Source organism: Vombatus ursinus, unplaced genomic scaffold (genome assembly GCF_900497805.2).
Source record: "Vombatus ursinus unplaced genomic scaffold, bare-nosed wombat genome assembly UNPS02014789.1, whole genome shotgun sequence".
In the NCBI taxonomy this organism is placed as follows: Eukaryota; Metazoa; Chordata; class Mammalia; order Diprotodontia; family Vombatidae; genus Vombatus; species Vombatus ursinus.
This window is the reverse complement of record NW_020954567.1, coordinates 13,656,818-13,683,048: the sequence shown is the minus strand read 5'-3', so window position 1 is coordinate 13,683,048 and position 26,231 is coordinate 13,656,818. Positions and strand designations below refer to the sequence as shown.

General features: G+C 38.6%; 1 protein-coding gene across 1 annotated transcript in view; it reads right to left on the bottom strand.

The window, feature by feature from the left end:
• The window catches only part of RABGAP1L (RAB GTPase activating protein 1 like), a 648,400-nt gene that overhangs the window by 33,845 nt on the left and 588,324 nt on the right, over positions 1-26,231 (bottom strand). Inside the window, exon 20 of the mRNA XM_027868366.1 lies at positions 5,439-5,531. Coding sequence (XP_027724167.1) covers positions 5,439-5,531 — 93 coding nt within the window. The remainder of the gene's footprint in view (positions 1-5,438; positions 5,532-26,231) is intronic.

Sequence of the window (26,231 nt, the reverse complement as noted above, 5' to 3'; positions counted from 1 at the left end):
ACTCGAGACCATCTTTGGAAATACCAGCTGATTCTCCAACATGAAAATGAGATTAAAATAAAATAAACAAATTTCATAGGTGTTACAGAAACCTGTTATGGTGATGCAAATTTCTCACTGATACTACTGCAACAATGAACTATATATACTAAAGATAGAAGATTAATTCTGAACCAAGTCTTTCTCTAGATGAAAGACACAGGAAATGGCACCTAGAGGCCTTGTTACTTTTATACTACAATCAGCTGACAATGTTTCAAGTGTAGGCATGACCTGGACACCAATTCTTTAGCTAAGGTCTTCAGACACTTTATGTGGTTTGGGCTTGGCATTTCTCTGCATCCAAAAATACTCAAATTCATTAAGTTCTTTAATATCAAAGGGAACGTGTGTCAATTTCTTAGAATTTATCATAAAGTTTTACTTTGGAACGTTAAGGTCTTAGGGTGTGGTGTAGTGAGGACAGTACTGAATTTGGGATCAGATATTAACCTGGATTCAAATTCCAGTTTGTGGCTTACTAGCTTTGGAAACTGGGACATGTCAGTTCATCTTTAAGGGCCTCTCTCTCATCATGATGGGGCTAGATTTGATCTCTAAGGCCCAGATTGAAGTCCTATGTTCCTAGGGAGAGAATGTGGCATAGCAGGAAGAAAGATGGATCAGATGCCAGGAGACCAGGACTCTAGTCCCAAGCCACAGTGAATTCACTGCATGATTTTTGCTAACCTCTCTGGGCCTCAGTTTCCTCATCTGAAAAATGAGGGAACCATGCTGAATGACTTCTAAGGTGCCTCTCTGCTCTAAATCATATGGTCCTTACATAGAATTCTATATTCTAGAAACATTCTTCTTGTCTACTGTTATCCATTTCAAATACAACATTTCACAGCAGAAACATTATTCAGAAGCTAATAGTTGTTTCTGTGGTACAAGAGAGACTGAATCAGAATAGTGTGAATTTATCTCCCTTTGCAGAAGAAAACTCTTATGCCCAGAGATGGACACATTTGTCTTAACCTCACTACTCTGGGAGGGGCTGAACTAGGTAAGAGGGACAGGAAGAGTAATTATTTCTAAAGCATGGCATTTAATATCAAACCTTTGCCACCTTTAGTGGGCAAGACAAAAGGTAATAGATAACTTCTTTAAGTGACCAATTAATAAGCAAATAAAGTAACAACACAAAAATAATTCATCTATCCCTCAAACACCTTATATTCTTGCATGAAGAAGACCCAATAAAATGGCTTAAAGAATTCAAGTTACTTTAGTGAGAACCACCAAAAATCAGCAAATGTGGGGAGATTTTTCAGTAAGTTTAAAGTAGAACTGGCCACCATTTTTCTGTCAATCCATTCTATTATGTGAGTAATTTAGAAAATATATCAACAAAGTGTAACCAACGGCAGAAACAAACTGAAACACAAATTAAAACATTTGGTCTTTGGTTTGTTTACACTCTCCATGAATATAAGGCTTCATCTAAACATCAAAACTATCTACACGCCAATTCAAGAGTGTTAGGAACTCTAACAACCTTTCCTAGATTACTTATCTAGATCAGATAAGAAATTACATTTTTATGCTTTGGGGGTTCATACAACTTAATTAATTAGGTAGATTCTTCAAGGCTCAATTCTCATTTGTGCAAGCAGTTCTTTAATTAAACAAAAAACCATAATGTCTTCTGGAAGCAAGTTAATTTGGCTTTTCTCGAAAGTTCTTTATGTAGGACAGAGCCCTAGAAAACTTAGGAGGTTCTTCAAACAAAATAAATCCATTTTTTAGAAGATGAACTGAAACTTTCCCTTAATGAGCTAACAGTCACAACTCAGGTGCGAAGATATTAATATATAAATGTCATCTTTAAATGAGATGCACTTGGACAAAAGTTAAAATGAAGTATGGTATTAATGTTTTTTAACAGATGAATGTTTAGTCCACATTTTATTCCATTTGCAATCAGTACATTCCTTCCTAATCTAAATACTGAACTGGCCAAGTGAGCACTACACTAAACTGGCAAGGTAACCAATGACATTTAGTGGGAGTCAGACAGTCAATATTTTATATTTTTCTGGCCTCGGTGCTTTTCTTTCTATCTCTGGGTTAACTTTCAATGTGATAAAGAATAAGAAAACTCCAAGCTACCGCTGTGGGGTTCAGAGTATCAAATGCAGGCTAGTGTAAAGCTAAAGGCAGCCAGTGTTTCAAATTAAACCTAGAAACAGGCAGGAGTTAATATAAAGAAAGCACACAGTAGGCCCCAGCACAATGTGCACTGACTAAAACTCCTCCACGGTGTCCAAGGTAAGGCCTCCCCCCGACAGAAGACTGTGCTGACTTGGGTGGGGCTTATGAAAGGAGTGTTTTTGTTTTTTTCCCAGAGTGAACAGACTTTCCTAGAAAAAACTTAATTTAGAGTCCTCAGACTTAGACTGCTATTTTATCTGCCTCCACATAGTTTACATCTGGGTGACGGTGAGTGGTGGTCAAAAGGTGAACTCAGATTTAACTGAGGCCTAAGTCATATAGATGTATTCAGAGCCTAATACAGGCTTCCACATACAATCTATATGCGCCCTAAAGAAAGCTGAGCCAGAATCGTCCAATCATTGCTCATTTCTACATTACTAGAGACCTAAGTCCATTTCTGGGGCAGTTCCATCAGCATCTGTGGCCTTCTTTAACCCTCTGCATCCTACCTCCCACTTCCTTTTCCCCTCACCTCACACACCATGATGCAGGTGAATCATTGTCAGAATGGGACTAAGTATATTACACTTTGGTGTAATTGCAGGTTGGCAGGAGAGCCTGAACCTCTGCCCAACAAAGCCACCTTCCCCATCTACCTTTGTGACAAATGGGCTGAAAAGGAAAGGGGTGATTTATGGGGAAGGTGAGGCTGCCACACAATTGCTTCATATTTTCTTCCAAACCCCCTCCTTTAGGGACCTAAATTAACTTCCCAGTTACTCTTTAGCCAACTATGTTCCAAGGTCCACATCAAGGTATTATAAAGCTCTGAGTAGGAGGATTTTAATCTTAGATTTTATAAGACATATTTAGGAGACATTTGTTGACACTCACCAATTAACCTTTACAATGCAGCTGAGATACTGACAGTTGAATATTTCTAACCAATATGGCAGTCTGGAAGACTACTGTTTTTGATTTTACATACTACCACTGCTACCTTCAAAATGTAACATGGTTGGGCATAAAAGCACTTTACAAAGTCTGACACCTATATATGTTTCAGAGATTTTCCTTAGCCTGGTAGCCTACAAAAGATGTAAAATGAAATATTTTGATAAATCCACCAGAGAAACAAAGACAGAAATGACTAAAATCCATGACCCAGAGTTCATAATATGGAGCCAGAAACCAAGGATTTATTCAACTTTAAAAACAGTATTTGTTTTTGGGGAAAAAAATAAAAGCAAACTAAAAAGGGCAAATTTTACTTTTACCTTTCAAATACAAATGTTTATTGGTAGCCTATCTTGCTGATATTTAAAAAAAAAAAAACTTTTAAAATTAGCACTTAAATTTCCAGAGCTTCCAGAATCATTTCAAATAATGATGAAAATAATAATTGACATTTATAAAGTGCTTTAAGGTTTGCAAAGTACTTTTCACACTTTACCTTATTTGATGCCCTCAACAACCCAGTAAGCTAAGTGCTACAGGTATTATTATTATTTCCATTTTACAGATGAAGAAACTGAGGGTCAGACACTGAAAGTAAGTGTCAGAGATGGGACAGGAATCCAGGTTTCTCCTGATCTCAAGTTTAGCACCCCTTCTGGCATCAGACTTCCTCTCTACACTTCTGTTCAATATACTTTTGACCTATGTTTCTTCCCTTGATCTCAGGTCCATATTTGGAGTCAGAAGACCCAAGTTCAAATCCCAGCTCTGCTACATAATTCCTTTTAGACCTTGGGCAAACCATTTAAGCTCTTTAGTCTGTGGTTTCTGTATCTGTGAAATGTGAGGGTATTGATTGGTGACCTCTCTGCAACTATGGCCTTATTCCTTACGTATGTGCTGAAGCTGGCACTAATCAGAAAGCTGACGATACAGTCTCTACTGTCACCATTGGCTATATTTCAGAAATACCATCTCTGAAGTCTCTCTAAACCAGCAAACCTGAAGATTCTGAAAAAAGTTCCTTTTGAACATTCTCTGTTTTGTTAGCAAAGGTATTCTAGAGGCAGAGAAAACAAGAACATTGATGGAGGTAGGCAAGGAGGTGGGCAAGTATGATGAGAGATTGCTGCCTCAGGCCTCTAGAAATCCAGTAACACAGGGGAGATACCTACGGTGAAACCCCCGTGACACTCTCTTCCTTTAACTGCATAAGGGCCAACCTAGTAAGAGAGAGAAAAGGCTCCCCACTGTGGTGAAATGGAAGTTATGCATGTTAGAAGGATGCTTTGGAAGTAACAGATTATGGGAACGCAACGTTCTGGCCCACAGAGGGATGGCACCTCAGTGCTGGGAAGGATGCGTACAGGGCGTGCCAAAAGTCTGAGTGCAGTTTTAAGTTTTAATGTCTGCACTCAGACTTTGGGGACACTGTCTAACAGGAGAAGCTACAAAGCCAACCTCGGCCTAAAAAACGTGCTTGGAGACTGAAGTACCGTTAAAATGTCTGATAAACTCAAAGATGTTTCCGTTGAAAAAAGGAACTTTGCAAAGCTGCACTCCTCCAACAGTGAGGTCAACACCTAAGGGCTGTGTATTTGTAAACGGCCCGTGGAAATCACTAAGGTGATGATGCTCCAAAGCCGCTGGCTCGATCCTGAACCTGCAGGGTGTGGGCAGATGTCACTAGTAAAGCTGTAATTTACCACTTGTGGAAATAAACGTCGTGAGAAACACCGTTACTCTGCTTCATACACCTTGGAGGTTTTATTCTTCTCCCAGGAGGGCAAATGCTGATCGTTAACATTTGCTACAGACAGAGGGGACTTAAAAACATCCTTATGTCAGTCTTGACACAGTTCACCTTCTAAAAAGTCTTTGGGAACGTAACCGCGCACAGCTAAAAACAGTATCTGTAATCTCCTTTCTTATTCTGTAAGTAGTTGGGAGCCACTTTTTCTCTCTCTTTCTCCCCCTTTCTCTGTCAGCGTCTCATGTGGGATCCCCGTATAAACGCAACAGCGGGAGTTACCTACAAACATACAAACTGAAAGAAAAGATATATTATGTTTGGCTCCTCTGGGGTTCCCATGGAAACGGGGGGTAAAATGAAAACATCCCTATCAAAGAAGAGTCTGCAAAGCTTCCATAAAGAAGAGAAGCCCAGACCTACCACCCCCACCCCCACGACCACCACCACCACCACCACCACCATTTTACATGGGTACAACGATGAACCTTGGGCACCTTCCTGGAAAGCACTTTCCCATGCTTGCCCGTACCTTGTATCTGTCCATAGGGTCTTCTTGTTGTAGCTGGCTCTCACGCATGGTTTGATACTCTTTCTCATATTTCTTCAACTTCTTAGTAGGCACCTGAAGAGTGGAGTGAAAGTACGTTATAAGAAGAACACGCAGGAAAGATCTGATGACATACTCCAGGGCAGACAAGAAACTTAGAGAACCTTTAGGCACATCTCACAGAAGCATGTTTGGTGTAGAATCTGAAACACTGCTGGTACTGAAAAACTTTCTATTTTTTTTAAAATAACAATATATGTAATAGTGTTAATAGCCATTTTGTTTATAATGATTTCATAATTATTTATGCTTAATCTGTAAATGCTTAATGCTGTAATTGTAACTTAGGGGTCTAGGCAAGGAATACAAAGAAAAATAAAATTTATTTTCTCTGCTCTAACATTAAATTTCTTTTTAGGTCAAAACCTGCAACATGAAGAATTACTTTAACTGAATATTAGGATTATACTTGGCTTTCCCACCAAACCTCTTAACCTTTACCCTCAAATAGAGTATATAAGAGAAAGGATAAGAGGACTAGATTTGTGGGGAAGGGAAGGAAATAAGCATTTATATAACCCTTGCGTGCAAAGCAATGTGCTAAGCCCTTTTACAAATATTATATCATTCGATCCTTACAACAACCCTGAGAAGTAACTGCTATTATTATCCCCATTTTACATTTGAGGAAACTGAGGGAAACAGAAGTTAAGTGACTTGCACAGGGTTAACACAGCTAATAAGGGTCTGAGGTAGACTTGAACTCAGGTCTTCTTCACTTCAGGCCCAGCTCTCTGAACTTCTGCCTCTTTCGACCATATCACATCACTGAGTAAAATGAAAGGACTAAAGTCTATCAGTCAATAAATGTTTATTAAGCACCTAGTATGTACATGCTCGGTGCTAAGCACTTTTACAAATATTATCTCAGTTGATCCTCACAACAGCCCTAGGATGTAGGTGCTATTATTATCTCTCATTTTACAGATGAGAGAACTGAGGCAAAAAGAGTAAGTGACTTGCCTAGCATCATAGAGCTAGTAATTTGAACTCAGGTCTTCTTAACTCTGTGCCACCAGGAGCATTGGTATAGAATGGGCCCTTCTGAATTAGGAAACTCCTTCTACCAATGGAGGTTGGCACCTATAACACTTGCCCAAGGCCATTTGGCTGATCCATGTAGAAGGGAAGACTTAGACCCAGATTCTCCCAGTTCTGAGGCCTGGTCTCTGCTTTTATTATGTCACTCAGCCTCTCTGATACCAGAAAGCAGATCCAAAAGTTTGAAAGAATAAGAAACGCCAGAAATCAAAGCAGTACTGAATCAGGGCCCTTTTGGTTCAGAGTAAACTTTACCTAATCTATGCCCCACTCCATGTTTTCCTCTTTTCGGAAAAACTCTTCAAAGAAACATTCTCCTACTTCCCCTGACATTCTTTCTCTCATAATTCTTATAGACGTTAGAAAAATCTGTTCTAATATGAGACCCAAATAGGAAAAAATTTCCACTGCATTTTAGTCTATTCCCTATAAAATCTTCCTGTTGTTATATCTTTTTCTAATACAAGCTAATCATACATGCCCCCATTTTATCTACTCAAGTTAAAGACAGAAGGGCAAGGGGAGTGATAGGGATTACTTGACAACTGGGTGCTCTGCTAAATCTGTGACATCTTTCTTGTGGGTAAAGACTGGTTCATAAACTTCTCAGCATCCTGCACAGTTCCTGGCACACAAAGCTAAGAAGACATAGTTGCTGATCAATACATATTTCCCTGGATGTCTGTTGTGAAAGTATTTGTTGCTGTTTTAAAATTTTAGTCAAACTATCTTGTTAGTGTCAGAGAAAGGCAAGAAGCCAGAATGAACAGAAAAATGAGTCTATTGCTTGTTAGGGTTTAGGCCCATTGTCAACTAAATGAGGAGCCTTTGGCTTGTTTCTAAACTCCATGGAAACTGAGTATAGAACGTGTTAAATAAAAATGAGGGTGTCTGTTGTTCCTCATCTTCCTTCCTCTTCTCAACTTTTGACCTTTCCACCAAGGGATATCCTTTTTGAATCTTGGGAGACCTGTAATGCCTGATTCTGACCACAGTGAGGAAATTTCACAAGCTTATTTGATTAAATGTGACAGCCTCCAACAGTTCCACTACATTCCACTCCTGCTCAGTGCAAGGAACTGTGGAACTGTGTTAGGGCTGAGGTTAGAAAGACAGGAAATGACATGACTCTAGCACTTAAAACTAACAATCTGATAGAGGGGGTTGGGGGGGGCGGTTAAAGGAGAGAAAGAAGGAGGGAGGGAAGGGGGAAAAGAAAGGGAAAGGAAAGAAGGAAGACAGGGAGAGGGAGAATAAAAGTATGATGGGTTTATGTAATAGGGGGAAGGAGAGACAAAGTGCTCAAGAAAAATGGATGAGGGGACGACTTTCAGCTGGGGAAGCGATCGGAAAAACTTCTTGGAGAAAATGCAGCCTAAGCTGTGCCTTGAAGAATGAACAAGATTTCAACAGGCAAAGATGAATAGGGAACACATCCCAAGCTAGAGAGAAAGCTTACAGGAAATTCAGACAGAGAATGCACGAGATCAGGGAATACCTCCAGTATAGATGGAAGAAAGAAAGTGTGAAGTGGAATAGAATGAAATAAGGCCAGGAAGGTAGCTTAGAGACTTTCTGAAGTCCCAAAAAGGCAAAGCCAAGGAACTTCTTTTTTATGCCACAGCAATGGTCACTGGAACAAGGCAGTGACATTGTCAGAAGACCTGTGGCACTGATTAATTCTACCTTAAATCACAGTAGGAAAGTGAAAAGACATTGAGAAGGACCAAAATGCTTACATATAACCACTGTAGCTCTTTGGCACATGTAACAACTGTAACATTTACCTCCAAACTACCCTTTGTACACCTTCTGCTTTTCAGCTACACTTTCCTGCCAATGGTTCATATAATGTTGTCTTGTCTCAAGTTTCTAGTTCTTACCATATTCTGCCAACAAATCATTAATTGATCACATTTCTGTCAATATAGTCAGAGGAAAAAAAAAAGTCATAGAGGGCACAAATGGCTGGCAATTGTGTTTTCAAAGGGGTTGCTAAACTTCATAGCCATTGCTGAAGATTTCTCATTGGTCATGAGACACTAAGCCTTGATTCTCTACCTCATGAGGCCATTAACAGCCCAGCTGTGACCAGCTGCAGTGAAAACAGAGAAGAAAGCACCACCTGCTAATTGGAGAGCCTAGCAGGCAAAAAAGAAGGGAACTAGATACAGCATCATAAGCTCTTAAAAAATACTATTTTCTGCAACTGTGTTTAGAACCAGCAGTCTCAGTTCCCTATAGAGATCCTGCTTATACATGTATTAACTGAAATACAGAGTCTCCTGAATATCACTGGGACTAAGGGGCAAATGCCTAAAGATGCTAAGTGAGGGTAAGGTCTTTTAGATAACCCTCCCAAATAGAGCAGTAAGCTCTCCTGTCTAACTGTATTAGCTACCACAGGAAGTTCAACCACCATCACAATTCTTGTGATTTCAGTTTATATAAAAAGTCAACTAATTTTTCTGTTTATGCTAAGAGCTGAAATTTCAAAATGAAAATTTAATGAAATCCACCGAACACCCTCAAAAGGTAATCCTTTCCCATCTGGCCAGAAGTCTGGGCTGTTTGGTTTGATCTTGCTCAGGGAAACGGAGCAGGTTTCCAGAACAATATGTTGCTAGGATACCTTCCAAGCTTATTTATCTGGTGCCTATGGTGTGATGTTGAGTATCCACCTGTGATTGCCACAAAATGAAAGGGAGAAAAAAGACAGGGGAAGGAAGGAAAGAGGTAATGGTTAGGACTACTGTGATTTATGAAGTAAGAAAAGAAGACACAAAGATTGTTGCCATTTAAAAAACTTCATTTCAGGGCAAAACTGGTTATTTTAGGCAGCAGAACACTGAGGGGTGGAAATTTTCCTGTCAGCAAAAGGTTAAAGGATTTAGGTGGGGGTGGGAGAGAAAATCATACCCAATTGTGAAGAAACAGCAAGAAAACTCTTTAAGTATGCACTTTTAATGAAAAGAACAGCACGTCTCTATCTAGAACTATTGGGCATGTCATAAAACAACCTATTATCTCAATGTGGAGCATAGATTTTCCTCCCTTTAGTAAAAATTACCTTAATATAATTCTAAACTTAAGAAATTCATTAACCCAATCACCAATTTACTTGAAGGAATAGCAGTCCACAGACATTAATCATTTTAGGGTCCTAGACCCCCACTACTACCTATCTTATCTATTGCAGACATCAAGTGAAGTAGACAGCTCCTCCTGTTTGCATTCATTACAGATAACCACAAGAAACTGTGTAATACTCCACCATAAAACTAATGCTTTATGATAATAAAGTGCTTTAAGGTTTATGAAACATTCTGCACACCTGATCTCATTTGACTTGCCCACTATCCCTCTGAAGTAGGGTGGGAATGGTAAATATTCTCCTCATTTTGCAGGTGAGAAACTGAGGCTAGGAGAAGTAAGGTAACTTATTTTCCTATGGTCACACAGTAAGTGTCCCAGGCGGAATTCAAACCCAGGTCTTGCCTAACCACAAGAACAGTGCTACTTCCAAAATGCACACTGCTTCTCACAATAATCACTTAGCATTGCATAGAAATAACAACAAAATGAAATAAATTAGGAGCTACCATGGCAATAGGAACAGTATAAGGGATGACTATACCAGGTTGGGAATGCTTTGGGTAGTTTATTTCCGTGACCTATGGTACAGTTCCCTGTGTCCTGCCTCTAAGTATTTACTAATAGTAAAAGCATCGCATTCTTCCATCTTGGTACGTTAAACCAGTCAAACCAGTCTACTGAGGTTTTCTAGGTGGCAACTCAGAAAGACCTCAGATTGAAATTTGTTTATAACAGAGAACACAGACTTTTGAAAGAGTTTGGAACATAGAAGACACTTAATAAATGCTTATTGACTGGTAAACCAAAGTCTGAATATATAGTGCCTCTACTATGGATTCTGTAGGAAATTTCCATATACAACTTTCCCTATAAGTAAGTTAGAAATAATCTCTTATGATTCTCTCTTGAACAAAATGTAGTTGCCAAACATCATACTGCTTAAGGTGGCAGGTGAAGAAGTGGACAAGAGGGTCTGACAATTCAGTTCTGTCCAACTTATCAAAACTTTGTTAAGCACCTATTAGACATCAAATACCGTTGTTAGTCCTGAGGATACAAGACAAAAATGAAAACCCCTCTGCACGAAGCTGATATTCTTCTGAGGGAAAATGAACACATACTGGGGCAGCTAAGTGGCTCAGCGGATAGAGCACCAGCCCTGGAGTCAGAAGGACCTGAGTTCATATCTGGCCTCGGACACTTGACACTTACTAGCTGTGTGACCCTGGGCAAGTCACTTAACCCCACTGCCTCGCCAAAAACAAAAACAAAAACGAACACATACATAGACAAGGTAAATACATAAGTGTGAGGGTGAGTGCTAACACTCACCCTCATACTCTATGGATCTTGCAGGGACAGCAAGCGAGATGAGCCTTGACTCTCAGAGGTAGAAGGAAGGTGAGAAGTCCAGTCAGAAGCATGGAGGGGGGACACTGAATGTAACATACAAGGAATAACTATAAGCCATTTTATCTGGAATGGAGACTGTATACCGGCCACTCCTGGGAAATAAGTCTGGAAGGATAGGTTGGAGCTAGATTCTGAATGTCTTAAAAAGGTCTTCAAAGTCCATTAACGTGGTAAAGGTACCTTTCACTCACTCACTCAGGTATTTATTAAGCCCTATGTGCCAAGCACTGTGACAGACCCTCCCTTCTTCCTAAAACTGCTATTTTTGTCAGGGCCACTATCATCCTCCCAGTTACCTAGGTTCACAACCCTTGCAAGTGTCATCCTCGACTCCTCAGAGCCAAAGTGTTGCCAAGGCCTGTCTATTTTACCTTTGCAACATTTCCTGCATATACATCCTTCTCTCCTCTGACACTGCCACCATTTTGGTGCACCCTTATTACCTCACACCTGGACTATTTCAATAATATTCTGGTTGATCTCATCTCATATCTCTCCCCAATCCAGTCCATCCTCTATTCTGCTTTCAAAGGGATCTTCCTCTAGTGAAAGCCTGACCACATCACCCCACCTTTCTTCCCACCTACACACTAAATGCCAGTCACTTCCTATCACCTCCAGGATCAAACAGAAAATCCTCTGTTTGGCATTCAAAGCCCTTCATAATCTGGATTATTCCCACCTTACCAGATGTTTGTTTATTTTCAACTTTACTGCTTTTTCCATGTACTCTTCAATCCAGTGACACTGATCTCCTTATTGGCCCTTGCACACAACACTCCATCTCCTGACTGTGCACGTTCACAGGCTGCCCCCATGCCTGAAATGCCCTCCCTCATCATCTCTACCTCCTGGTTTCCTTCAAGTCTCATCTACAATTTCACCATCTGCAAGAAGCTTTCCCCAGTCCCCATTAATGGGTCCCCTCCTTCTGCTGACTTCCCCAATTTATCCTCTATATAGCTTTTCATACATAATTTTTTGCATGTTATCTCTCCTTCAGTCTGTGAGCTCCTGGAGAGCAGGGAGTTTCTGTCTTTCTTTATGTTGCTAGTGCTTAGTACAGTGCCTAGAAGAAAGTAAGTGCCTAGTAAAGGCTTGCCTGCTTGCTACTATTGACTTGCCACAGGAATACTGTATTCTATCAGAGGACACATTCTTATCTCACACTCCCAGTCACTGCCGCTCTGCAGGCTTCCCTGCGCACAACTGCCTTGCCTTTTCCAACAGTATGATGAGACTTGGTTTTAAAGAATGATTCCCCCTCTGTTGACTTCTTGAGTGTCCTTTAGTACAGCACCACTTCACTACCAATAATCTTTGTTTACATTCTTTCATCAGGTTTTATGTACCCACTTTTTTTAATCGTAAAGCATTTCTGAAACAACTGGTTTGTAATTGAACTTCATATACTACACAACAGTTAGTCTAGAGAACCCATTAGAATCTCAATCATTAATGGTGGCAGAATACTACTTAAAAGGTTGTTAAAAATTTGATGGAAGAAAAAATAATATATAGGTTATATATCAAATATATCTATATATTATTTTCCTGCCTTCAAATTTACGTATGCATGTGCATGTGTGTGTTCTATGGCCCCATGCTCTACCCACTGCGCCACCTAGCTGCCATGATAAATACATTAGAGAGGTACAAAAAACAAAGTGCTATATGAGGTGTGAAGGGAGCATTATCAGCTGAGGGGCTGATATCTGAGGTGGGCTTTAAAGGATGGGGTAGGATTTCAGAGACGAAGAAGAGGAAGGAGGCTATTCGAGGTATAGGCAGCTATGAGAACCAAGGTACAAAAACGGGAAAGGGCAGGGTGTGTTCAGGGTATGTAGTCCAGTTTGGATGGAGGGTACAAAGTGTGTAGAAACTAGTGTTTAATGATAAGGCTGGACAGGCTGAATGGTACCAGATTGCTGAAGGCCTTGAATATCAGGCAAAAGTGTTTGAATGTTCCTTAGCAGGCAACAGGAAACCACCGAAGATTTTAGGACAGAGGAGAGATACAATTAATCAGGTCTCTGAATAATGAGTTCATTTCTCAGTTACTCTTCTCCAGGCTCATTAAAAAAGTAAGATTTGAAATCATGATAGATTTAAGCTGATTTGGCCCTTGGTGAATCGCTTGCATCTGAATATGCTTGTAAGGATTTTATACATTAATAAAATGCTTATACACATTAATTCCTTAAATTCATATACATTAGCTGAAAATTTGTAGATCTGCATTCTTCTTCATTTCATTTCTCTAGCTTTTTGAACTACTTAAACCTAATGGCTTGGCTTATAGGCTTGTCACAGATTTTAGGACCTATTCACAATAAATAATGGTATAGTGTTAGCCACTTTTCAATCTTCATGGCTTACCCCAGAATATAGCAGGCTCATAAAAGTGTCTGCAGAAGCTTTTTCAATATTGATTTCTACTTTCTTTAGCATAATCTAATATAAGTTGTCTGGTCCTGGTGCTGGGTCAACGTAAGAAGCTTCATGTAGTTTACAAAACCTGCTTATCTGTTCATCTCCTAATATGATCAATTTTGTCGTGAACTTTCACTTGGACGGTACTTTTCATATCTGTTTTGATCCTGATCCTACTCTCATATGTAATAGAGAGCAGGGCATAAGATACCGTCAAAATGTTGCTATATGTAGATATATCTATCTTTATACACATATAAATATCTATCTATATCTTCTGCTAAAGAAAAACCAGACTTTCATTGGGTTTATAATTATAACACACAGGGAAACACAACAAGGTGCGGCCCCATTAGGTGGGCAGGAGATTGGAGTTAGGATTCCAAACGTGGTTTTACAAGTTGGCAGTAAGTGAACATTTTGCAGGTGCATTACTTTTAATTCACATAGTATATGGTCCGCCTCATATATGTGCCCTTGGTGAGAATGGCTTGAAATTCAAGTATCCCAAATATTTCTTTTAAATACGTAGACATTGGATCCAAAAGATAAGGACATGGCAAGTCATGAGGAGATAGCAGGGCATATCAGAAAAAAGAGAATGTGTGAATAGAGTTCTGATCTTGGAAAGGGAAATTTTATTATCCACCTGGAAGGGTCTGGCTATCACAAGTGGCTGGTAAGAGAATTTCATCTGTATTTCATTTGATGGTTTGATTAGGGTTTTAAATGAATAGATACTAGGATTTAGAAAATATGTGAATTTCATCTGTATTTCATTTGATGGTTTGATTAGGGTTTTAAATGAATAGATACCAGGATTTAGAAAATAGAGCTATAGTGCAGTAGAGTTACACTTTTTCTTCCTCAGACTTTAATATTCCAGTTTTAAGGCTTTCATTTTCAGATGTAGGTGGAGTCCCTCCTTCCTACACTACAAGAATATAGGCAGGGTCGCCCTTTTGAGTGCTACTATAATTTAAAATCCTTTAGGGAAGAGATCCTTTCCTTTTTGTCTGGGTAGCATTACTGTCTGGCACAATATCTTGCATATAGCAGGTATTTAAGAAATCTTTGTAGAATTAAATTGCATAGAAACAGCCGTAAGACTCATTTTAGTTAGCTAAACCACTATAGCTGTTACAAAGATACCTGCACTACTGCTTGATAAGGACCCTGTCAGTAAACTTTGGGGCTTGAATCATCCCTGCAATTTTTTAAAAAAATGAACTTTGTATGCAATTTGACTTTTCATCAGCAAATACTCAAATGAAGCTTCCTGATTCTTATATAAGATCTGGAAACCTAACTAGAATAACCAGTTTGGTTTGCACAGGCAGAGAAAAAAACTGGTGTAATCTGGCTGGTTATACAAAGTTCTTGTTGCAAGCAGGGATCTCACAGGAAATCACAAGGTAGAAAGTGCATCAAAGCACTCTACAGGGTGAATCTTGGAACTAAATCAAAAAGATGCTGTTTGAACTTGGGTTGTAGTTTATGGGTAGAGCTCTACAAAACTTCTCTGTCCTAAATGAACAAATATGGAGGGTTTTCTCTCAAATAGACAGTTATAACATAAATATGGATGACAAACAGCTAGACATTTGAGTAATTCCAGTTCACTGGCTGAGATCTGACTTCAGAGAACCAGTTAGCATCAATTAATGACACGCCATAACTACCAACAGTTACAAATCCAAAGTGGTTATTCTAACGATATTGCTAGAAAAGAAACATTCCTCTGCCATGCATAATCATAGATCTGTAAAGATTGCAATTTCCCATCCAATGTGGGTTGAGGATTAATAGCTTGATTGCTGATGAGGGAATTGTAGGAATAGTAATAATAATGCTGATAATCACACATTAATGTAACATGCCAAAAGGGAAAGTGACCAAATAATTCCTTTCCCACCAAATCCATGCAACTTATGACAAGCAAAATGTGATACTCAGAAGGAATCTATCCTGTTGAAACATTCCAAGAATAAAAAATAAATAAATAACAAAAAATGGTCTAGTGGTTTAGCCAGTGGATTAGGAAAGTTAAATTCTGCCCATTTAATCAGTGATGCACTGGGTGGACTGTGAGATTTTAGAAAGTCACATAATCTCTCTCTGCTTGTTTCCCCAATTTGTGAAATGGAAACACTGTACTGAGAATGGGAAATAAGATAGGCAGGTTGGTAAGTGAATTAGCCTTTTCAGGCCATGGGAGTATAATTTGAGAGGCAACAGAATTAAGTGGGAAAAGTGCTAGATGTGGAGTCAGGAAGACTTGGATTCAATTCGAGGCTCTGATACTTGGACACAATGACCCCAAGCACGTTACTTCACCTGTATCAGCCGCAGAGTTTTCTGATCTACAAAAATGGGGAAAAGAGGATAATAATACTTGTATAACAGACTTCACGGGCCCCTGGGGAAACCATTTTGCTAAATCTTCAAGTGCTATAGAAAGGCAAGGTATTTTTAGTTTGATTTTGTTATTAATTAATCACTGCCTCATTGACTGGATCTGCTCAACTAAGCCCAGTGTGAGACGAATGAACTGCAGGGCAATTTGGAAAGTGATACTTAAGTGGCTTAAAAAGGGAAGAGGCAATCTCAAAAGTGCCTGGGTCACATACAAAGAGGAGTTTATTTATTCCTCTCTTTGGTCCACTGATACTTGCCAGGCAGTAAGAATTTATTATGCACTCAATGGACACAGTGTGATATTCTAATGAAGATATTAGGGTTGGAAATGCCTTGGAACAACCACAACACATGCAAATTATTCTTAATACTGGAAAAATCACCTCAATGCTTGGATTGATAGAGAACTAATATAATTTCTTACTGTTAAAAAAAAAAACATTAGAGTTGAAGCATCCTGATCCAAAAATTTCCCCATCTTATCAACTGTTGGATGGATCAAAGGATCCAGCTTTACTGCTATTATCTGAAGGAAAATAGGAAGGAGATTTTTCCTGCCATCAAAAGTCTATCTTCCTTGGTGCCAGTCTTTTTGCATCTTTCTCTCTGGATTTACAAGTGATATCCTCTCCCCCACCCCTTCCCACCCTGATAGGAAACTCATCTTTCTGAGTTCAAATCCAGCCTCAGATACTTACTAACTGTATGACCCTGGGCAAGTCACTTAACCCTGTTTCCTTCAGTTTCCTCATTTGTAAAATGTGCTGGAGAAGGAAATGCAAACCACTCCAATATCTTTGCCAAGAAAACCCCAAATGGTGTCATGAAGAGTCAGACATAACTGAAAAACAACTGAACACCAAATGTAGTACCCATTCCTACCTTATTCATTAACCTTAAATGTGTGTTCAGGCATGGGGATACACAATGCTTATTCTCTTTTAAAAGTCGTAAAGCCACAACATCTTAATAATTCATTGCTAAGTTGCCAAGTGTTTCAAAGCTCTTCTGAAAAAAAAGTATAGTATGTCTAAAATAAAACTGAATTTTTAAGTGATTTTTTGGCTGGAAATTTATCAGTTAAAGACTACAGCATAATGTTTGAACTAGGGAGTATTAGAAATGATTAAAAAGTGCTAAAAAATTAAGATCTAAAATGGTATACAGTCCACTATATCTTGTTACATGTTAGAATAGTATTGGTCAGAATCCAGGTAGCACATTAAGTAGATGTGTTCTCAAAGTTGGGTCATGGAAACATGATACTCTTCTGTCTTTAGAAAGTTAATTAAGCTTATTTAAGACTCGACTTTAATAGAGTTGCAGGTTAAAAAAAAAAGTAACCCAAGACTTCCTCGTTCTTTATAATCATCCAAGCAGATAAGATTGTCCTGTCCATGATGGTAAGACTGCAAAGAAGCCTGAGTAAGTACTTTAAGATTCTGGTCACAATGGATTTGATAGAAAATGAGATAAATAACTATTTTCTCCCTTAAAAAGCTACAGAATACAACAGATACATTTACACTATAAAAAGTGTAATTGAAAAGACTAATGTGGAAAACTGGTTGTGGTGTAATCTGAAAAACACTGTGGGAAAGGTTAATTAAACAATAGCTGTCTATCCGGGAAGGAGGAACAAAAAAAAATTGGGGGGAACAAACAGAAAGAAGGAACATTTTGCTTTATTCCAATCATGTAGATTCTACTTTTAAGAGTGACAAGGGAAACTGAATGAAAGTGACTTAGCTAAGAGAGAAGACAGCTGAAGCTAAAGGATGATCCTAGTTTTCAACATCAAAGGCAAAACCTCAACACCTGAAAAATCATCAGTAAAGAGACATTTTACTGTTTATAGGAAGAAAATGTTATTATTATACAAACAAAAGAATGAGGATAGAAAGCAAGTGAAAGATTTCTACTGTCTCTATGCCTTCCTTCAGTTCACAATTTCTCAATATGCTTAAGTTATCGGTTTTTGGTATTTTCATCTTTTTCCTTTTCCCACTCTTATATTCTTTCACTACTCTTTATTCATTTTGGTCTTCCTTTTGTCCTCCTCTGCTAGCTCACTATATTTACTTGGAAGTCTCCTTAGGATAAAAGAAAAAAACAAAAAAAAAAGCAAATACTTCATGAACTAGCTGGCATAGGAGTGGTTTTATAAGTAAAAGAATTTTCATACAAATTCTTCCATTTTCTATACCCAGAGCAAAAGTCGTCAGAGAACATATTGAGAAATACATTTAAATATGAACTTCTGATCCTAGTATCACAGAACAACATTAACGTTATATTCTAGCTTTCCTTTTTTTTTTTTTAAAGCAATTGGGGTTAAGTGACTTGCCCAGGGTCACACAGCTAGCATCAAGTGTTTGGTCTGAGGCCAGATTTGAATTCAGGTCCTCCTGACTTCAGGGGCGGTGCTCTATCCACTGCAGCACCTAGCTGCCCCGTAGCCTTTGATTTCTTTTTGAATCAGGAGTAAAATTCACCTTTTTATGTTTCTTAGTAATTATCACCGACTTAAATGAAAACGGTTTACCCAGTTAAAGGGACACTCTCCATAAATAACTTCCTAGTACTTCACTAGGGCTCTGTTTAAGAACTAGAAATTCCATCTGATTTATCCTTGATATCTCTCATATCCTTGACAAGTGGTGATTCAGCCTTTGTCCAAAGACCTCCAGTGACCTCTCATTGGGGAGGTAATCCATGCTCTACTCCCTTTTTGGATAATTCTCATTATCATAAAGCTCTTCCTTAGAGTGAACTGAAATTTCCTCTCTATAACTTCCACCTACCAACTGTAGTGTCGCCTTTTTGGGCTATTTATTTAATAAGTTTTCACTTACTAGGTGCAAGGAATTGTAAATAGGACACTAGAAAGAACTTGTAACCTTGAAAAAACTTACAGTCTAAAAGAGATTTTAAAATACCTCAAGTGGTTAATAATTATAAGGCAAAATCTGCAAAATGTCATAAGAGAGATTCCTGCTGACAGCAATGTGGGAATGCTTTGCTGAAGAGATGGCACCTGAGGCTGGCCCTGAAGTGTGGGTGAGGATTTAAATAGGCCAAGATGTGTAGGGAAGGCATGCCAGGCAAAGGCAGTAGCATCAACCAATCACTGAGCACTCACTGAGCACTTATTAAGCACCTACTATGTGCCAGGCACTTTGCTAAGTATTCAAACAAATGAAGAGCTAGAAAGGACAAGGCATGTTTGATGAACAGTAATTAATATAGTTTGGCTAATGTATAAGAGAGTTATAGGTTGGAAAGACGAGCTAAAATTAAAGCAGAGAGACCCGTGAAAAATAAGCAGGATGATGTGAGACCTACTTTAGTAGGTAATGAGGTGCCACTGTAGGGGTTTTTTTTGTTTTTTGTTTCTTTTGGCTAGGCAATGGGGTTAAGTGACTTGCCCAGGGTCACACAGCTAGTGTCTATAAGTGTCAAGTGTCTGAGGCCAGATTTGAACTCCAGGTACAGTGCTCTATCCACCTAGCTGCCCCCACTGAAGGCTTTTAAGTAAAGGAGTCACATGACCAGAACTACGCTTTTGTAAGATAAAATGATAGTAATGTGTAAACACAGGGAAGATAAATTGGGGAAAGAGAGAACAATTATGAGGCTAATCCAATAGTTCAGGTATGAGATAATAAGGACCTGATATTTCTCTAAGTAAGTGGGAGTGTGAAGGAGGGGACTTAAGAAGAGACACTGTAGAGGCAGGACTGACAAGAGGAAAAGACCACCTGGTGTGGGGTGTAAGAAACAGGTTAGAGTCATGGATAACTCTCTTCAAGCATGGGTGGCTAGGCAGCGAGGTCACGTGGTGCCCTGAATTTGACGGCAAGAAGACTCAAATTTAGTCTCAGTAATTTAGCCTGACTAGCTGTATGACCATAGGCAAGTCACTTAAACTCCTCCAGTCTCAGTTTACAACTAGGTAGCATAGTGGATGGGGGGGGGGGTGGCCCTGGAGTCAGGAAGACTCTCTCTTCAAGAGTTCAAATCTGGCCTCAAACACTTATTAGCTATATGACCCTGGACAAGTCACTTAACCCTATTTGCCTCAGTTCGCTCATCTGTAAAATGAGCTGGAGAAGGAAATGGCCAACCTTTCCAGTATCTTTGCCAAGAAAACCCCCAAAGGGGTCACAAAAAGTCAGACACTACTAAAAACAACTGAACAAAAACAAGAAGAAAAAAAAACCCACAAACTTTGTAAACCTTAGAACATCAGGTATAATCAAAATACTATGCAAGGTTTCATGGGAAAGATTATGACTAAATGAGGAGAATTATGGTTCATGGAAGGCTTCAGGGAAGAAATTACATTGGTGCTAGGCTTTAAAAGATGAGTAGAAATTCAGTGGGGAATGGGGAGGAAAGAAGAGAACACCCAGACATAAGGAAGCGTTATGAACAAAAGCCTCTATATAGAAAAGTTATCAGGTACCCAAAGGGATAATGAATAGTACAATTTGACTGGTACAATTAGTATGTATATTTCCTTAAATAAGTATTTGAGTTTGTGTGCCGAAGTATGAGATTAGGTGAAAGGCAGAAAAGTGTCAGAGGGTCCTGAATGTCTAACAAAGGAGAGTTAGCTTTCCTTAATGGGCAACAGGAAGCGCAGAAGGGTTTGGGGCAGAAGTGACATGATTAGATCTCTCCTTTAGAAAGATAAGCCTGGCAGTGTTGTCAAGGAAAAGGGAAAGAATGAACATAGGAATACCTGTTAAGAAGCTATTAATAGTGTCATACCAATCAAACTATCAAAAAAATTATTTTCTAGAGCAAGAAAAAATAATAACAAAATTCATCTGGAAGAACAAAAGGTCCAGATTAATTCCAAGGGAATTAATGAAAAGAAATACAAGGGAAGGTGGCCTAGCCATACCAGATCTTAAATTGTATTATAAAGTAGCAATCATCAAAACTACTTGGAACTAAGTAATAGAGTGATGGAACAGTGGAATAGGTTAGGTACATAAGACACAATAGTCAATGACTATAGTAATCTACTGTTTGATAAATCCAAAGACTCCAGCTTCTACGATAAGAACTCACTATTTAACAAAAACTGCTGGGAAAACTGGAAAATAGTATGGCAGAAACTAGGCATAGACCAACATCTTACACCCAATACCAAGATAAAGTTAAAATAGGTACATGATTTAGATATAAAAGCTGATACTATAAGCAAACTAGGAGAGCAAGGAATAGTTTACCTGTCAGATTTATGGAAAAGGGAAGAATTTATGACCAAACAAAAGGTAGAGAACATTATGAAATGCAAAATGGATGATTTTGATTACATTAAATTGAAAAGTTTTTCCATAAACAAAGTCAATGCAACCAAGATTAAAAGGGAAGCAGAAAGCTGGGAAACAATTTTTTACAGCCAGTGTCTCTGATAAAGACCTCATTTCTAAAATATATAGAGAACTGAGTCAAATTTACAAGAATACAAGTCATTCCCCAATTCAAAGGATATGAACAGGCAGTTTTCAGAGGAAGAAATTAAAACTATCTATGGGCATATGAAAAAATGCTCTAAATCATTATTGATTAGAGAAATGCAAATCGAAATGACTTTGAGGTACCACATCACACGTATCAGATTGGCTAACATGACAAAACCAGAAAATGATAAATGTTGGAGAAGATGTGGGAAAATTGGAACACTAATGCATTGTTGGTAGAGTTGTGAACTGATCCAACTATTCTGGAGAACAATTTGGAACTATGAGTAAAGGCTTATAAAACTATGCATACCCTTTGACTCATCAATGCCACTTCTAGGTCTGCATCCCAAAGAGATCATAAAAAAGGGAAAAGGACCCACATGTACAAAAATATTTATAGCAGCTCTTTTTGTGGTGGCAAAGAACTGGAAATTGAGGGGATGCCCACCAACTGGGGAATAGCTGAACAAGTTGTGCTATATGAATGTAAAGGAATACTATTGTTCTATAACAAATGATGAGCAAGCAGATTTCAGAAAAACCTGGAAAGACTTACAAGAACTAAAGCTGAGTGAAGTGAGCAGAACCAGAACATTGTACACAGTAACAGCAACATTGTACCATGACGAATTTTGATAGACTTACCTCTTCTCAACAATGCAATGACCTAAGACAACTTCAAAAGACTCATGATGGAAAATGCTGTCCACATCCAGAGAAAGAACTATGGAGTCTGAATCCAGATCAAAGCATACTATTTTCTCTTTTTCTGTTGCTTTTTTCTTTCTTGCGGTTTTTCCCTTTTGTTCTGATTCTTCTTTCACAACATGACTAATGTGGAAATATGTTTAATATGATTGTACATGTATAGTCTATATCAAAATGAATGCTGTCTTGGGGAGGGGGGAGGGAGAAAAAAACTAGTACTCAAAATCTTGTAAAAGTGAATGTTGAAAACTATCTATGCATATAATTGGAAAAATAAAATACTATTAAGTAGAAAAAATTGCTAAGAAATGCAGCTATGAAAGAAGATCACAGTAATAAAAATAAAATAATAGCTGGCAAAAAAAGAAGCTAATAATAATAGCTAGCATTTATATAGCTCTTTAAAGTTTGGAAAGCTCTTTACAAATGTTATCTCATTTTATCTTCACAACAACCCTGGGAGAGAGGTGCTGCCCTTTTTAAAGATGAGGAAATTAAGGCTGCAGGAGGTTAAGTAATTTGCCCAGGGTCATATAGCTAGTGTCTGATGTCTTTCTTTCTTTTTTTTTTTTCTTTTGGTGAGGCAACTGGGGTTAAGTGACTTACCTGGAGTCACACAGCTAGTAAGTGTCAAGTATTTGCTCTGAGGCCGGATTTGAACTCAGATCCTCCTGACTCCAGGGCTGGTGCTCTATCCACTTTGCCACCTAGCTGCCCCCTGATGCCAGATTTGAATTCAGGTCTTCAAGATTTCAGGTCCAGCTGTATCTACTGAGTCATCAAGCTGCCTTTATGATAGTAATCTACCAAGGCACTAATTAGGGCATGTTTTAAGGCAACAGTAGCAAAAAAAGGGTATATCCTCTACCATAATAATATCCTTTCAATGAAATCCACAGTCATTTGAAAAGATCCGTAACTTGGGAAAAGCAACTTGGACAAAACAGGATTGTTGTGTCTTTCCTCCATAGCAGCCCACCAAAGTAGTTCATTAAACGTATATGTAACTTAGTTATGTGCCACAGACAGACACTGAGTTATGCCCAGGACTGAAAAGGAGGTAAATAGGCTACATCACATTTGGAAAAATGTATGGCACTTTCAATGATCTAAGCTGATCACTGCCACAAAAATCTATTTTAAGAAATAGTAATATTCTTCCTGTGAAGTTTATAACATGAATCACTGACCACCTCGATCTCAGAAGAACAAAAATTACAAGAGACACAAAGGGAAGAGGTTTGCCTTTTTTTGGTACAAGCTAAACACGGTCTTACAGAGAGTGATAAAGTGGAAAAAGTAGTTAATTTAAGAGTCAGAAAATCCAGGTTTACTTTTTCTAGGTTTACTATTAGTCAGTCAATAAGCATTTTTAAAGCACCTGTTATATATCAGGCATTGTGCTAAGCGCTGGGGATACAAAAAGAGGTAAAAGACAAGTTCCCACCCCAGAGGAGTTCACAGTCTAATGGGGAGACAAGCAAAGAAAGTCATAGGATTATAGGCTCATAGATTTAGAGCTAGAAGGGACCATAACAGGTCATTAAGTTCACCCCAATTCCCATTTTACAGATGAGGAATCTGAAGTCCACCGAGGTTAAGTAACTGCCCCAGGGTCACATGACTACTAAGTGTCTGAGGCAGGATTTGAACCCCAGTTCTTTCTGTTTTCCTTCATGTCCAATGCACAATCCCTTACACCATATTGCCATTCCAGTTTTCCCAGTTTCTTATGCCTGAAATGGCAATAATAAGAATTCAGATACAATGTACTGATTCAGTTCAATTCACTAAGTATTTAGCAATGCCTACTGTCTGCCAGGCACACATCTTTTACCAGACGACTGATGATGAAACACGTATCACTCATCTTAGGGTAGGGAGGTGCTAATCTATGGATACAGAAGGTTTCATAAGCTGCTGGAAGCAGTCACTATATCAACACATTTGGAATAATGTCTCTTCTTTGTTGCAAGGGAAGTTTCTATAGGGAAGGTTACCAGGAAGTGAATGTGGTTTCAAAAAGAGAAGGTATCAAGAAAATATTACAAAAAAAAAAAAATAGGCACATAACATCTCCCTCAAGACAGGTTGTTTTGAGAACAAAATGAAAATCATGACAGTGAATGTCCTTTAAAACTCTGATACAAAAATGCAGCTACCAATGCTCATTTGGTATTAGTGCCTGCTATTACAGTCTCCAATTGAATTGCTGCTCTCCAGCATGGGTTGGACTCTATGTTCCCATTTCCATGGAAACAGTTGGGAGGCAAAGGAAAAAAAAAGGAAAGGAAAATGTCTGTTCCAACACCCTTACCTTATTTCCATCTAGTCCTCATTTCCATGGGAACAGGAGTTGAAAGACCTCCAGGAGCTGAAAGTGAAAGCTCAGTCCTAGATTTCATCTGCTGAATGTCAGCTGAGAGCACCAAATGACAGTTTATAGCAGCTGTTAAAATTTTTAAGCAGTGTTTTCTCTAATAAATTCCCCCTCTAATAATTTACAAGAGGGAAACAGATCATATGACTCACACTAGGAAGAACACTGAAAAGGGAACTTTTCAAACTCAGGCGATCTCCTTCCTTCATAATTCTAATGTCAGACACAATTTTAAACAAAATGACTGGGAAAGGCAAATAAGGAGAAACGAGTAGTCTGCCACTGGAGCTCCTTTGATGTCAGTCTTTTCTCCAAAGGCTAGATGAGAGAAAAGTGAGGAGAGGAACTAATTAAAGTGAGCTGAAGCAACAGGTATACCTAGTGCCATGTCTGGGTTGCAATACATTTTTAGCAGTATTAATTAGACTTCAAGCAGAAAATCTTCAGGGTCAAGACCAATAGGTGCCCTCAAATAAATGTATTTGGAGTTCATCCTACCCACGTCCATGTGAAGGGAGAATTTAATGATCTACACATTGGCTGGTTATACAAGGTATCCCAAAAGTCCTAGTGAAGATTTAAGCTTTAGTAGTTCACTAGGATTTCTGGGACACCCTACAGTATATACCCAGAGTCATAATTGGTAATTCTGGCACCCTAAGTAAACAGCATGAAATACACTGAGGTCAACTTGTTAAGACAAGTTTGGCTGTTTTTTCTTTTCATTTTTTTGGGGGGAGGGGGTGAGTTAGTGGAACAAGAAAGAGACAAGAGACCCTAGGATGGAATGAGGAGGCCACTGGGGAGCTGCCAAGTTGGGGCTGGAAAAAAGAAGCAACTGCTTTGAGGAGGAAGCATGTACTACATATGGTGGCATCCTATTTTAATTAATTATTCTTGCTAACTAGGTGCTAAGTTTGTTTCTATGCTACTGCAGAATGGTAAGATCTGTCAGCACCCAGTAAATTTCAAAGTCAAGCACACAGTTACTACCCTGCCCTGGTTACAGTATTCTTCTCTCTGTGTGCATGTAAGCATGTGGGTGTGCACCTTACCCATTTAGGTTTCTTATATTTTTGTATTTTAAAACACAAACGTGAAAACAAATCATGATTGAAATTTGGCTTATAAATTTTCAGCTTGAAGAGAAATGTTTCCCTTTTCGAAAACAAGTATCTTCCTTAAAAATTTGAAAATAGTTTTTTTCTTAAAGCTCATTTTGGTTTGACTACCCCATAATCTAAAGAAAAACTCAGATATCAATTTTTCCAACTTGTTTTTAGCGGGACCTTACTTCAATTTGTTATTCGCCACAATTTGACTCCATCACATATTCCTAAAGCAAATACAAAATTGGAGCATTATCTAAGACAATTCAACACAACAGGATTGAGGACATCCCCCCCGCAAAAAAGATGAAAAAACACTCTACTAGACTGATAGATAGATGAGACTTACATGAGCCTTTTATCATAGTCTCAAAGAGGGTGACTCTCAAGACAAGAATATAGCCGGAATACATAGATAACATTTATTATTGGCTTCTTGTATAGAGATGATTCTTAACCTGGCTGTGGGCTGGACTAGATGGTCTCTCCTACCTCCAATATTCTGTGATTCTGTGAGTGGGGACCTCAACCCACTTCTCAAACCCTGTAGGTGATCTAATTTATTGTCTATTCTGCTTTCATTATCATGTTAGCATGCTTTTACTTACATTATTTTTAAAATGTTGACACTAATTAT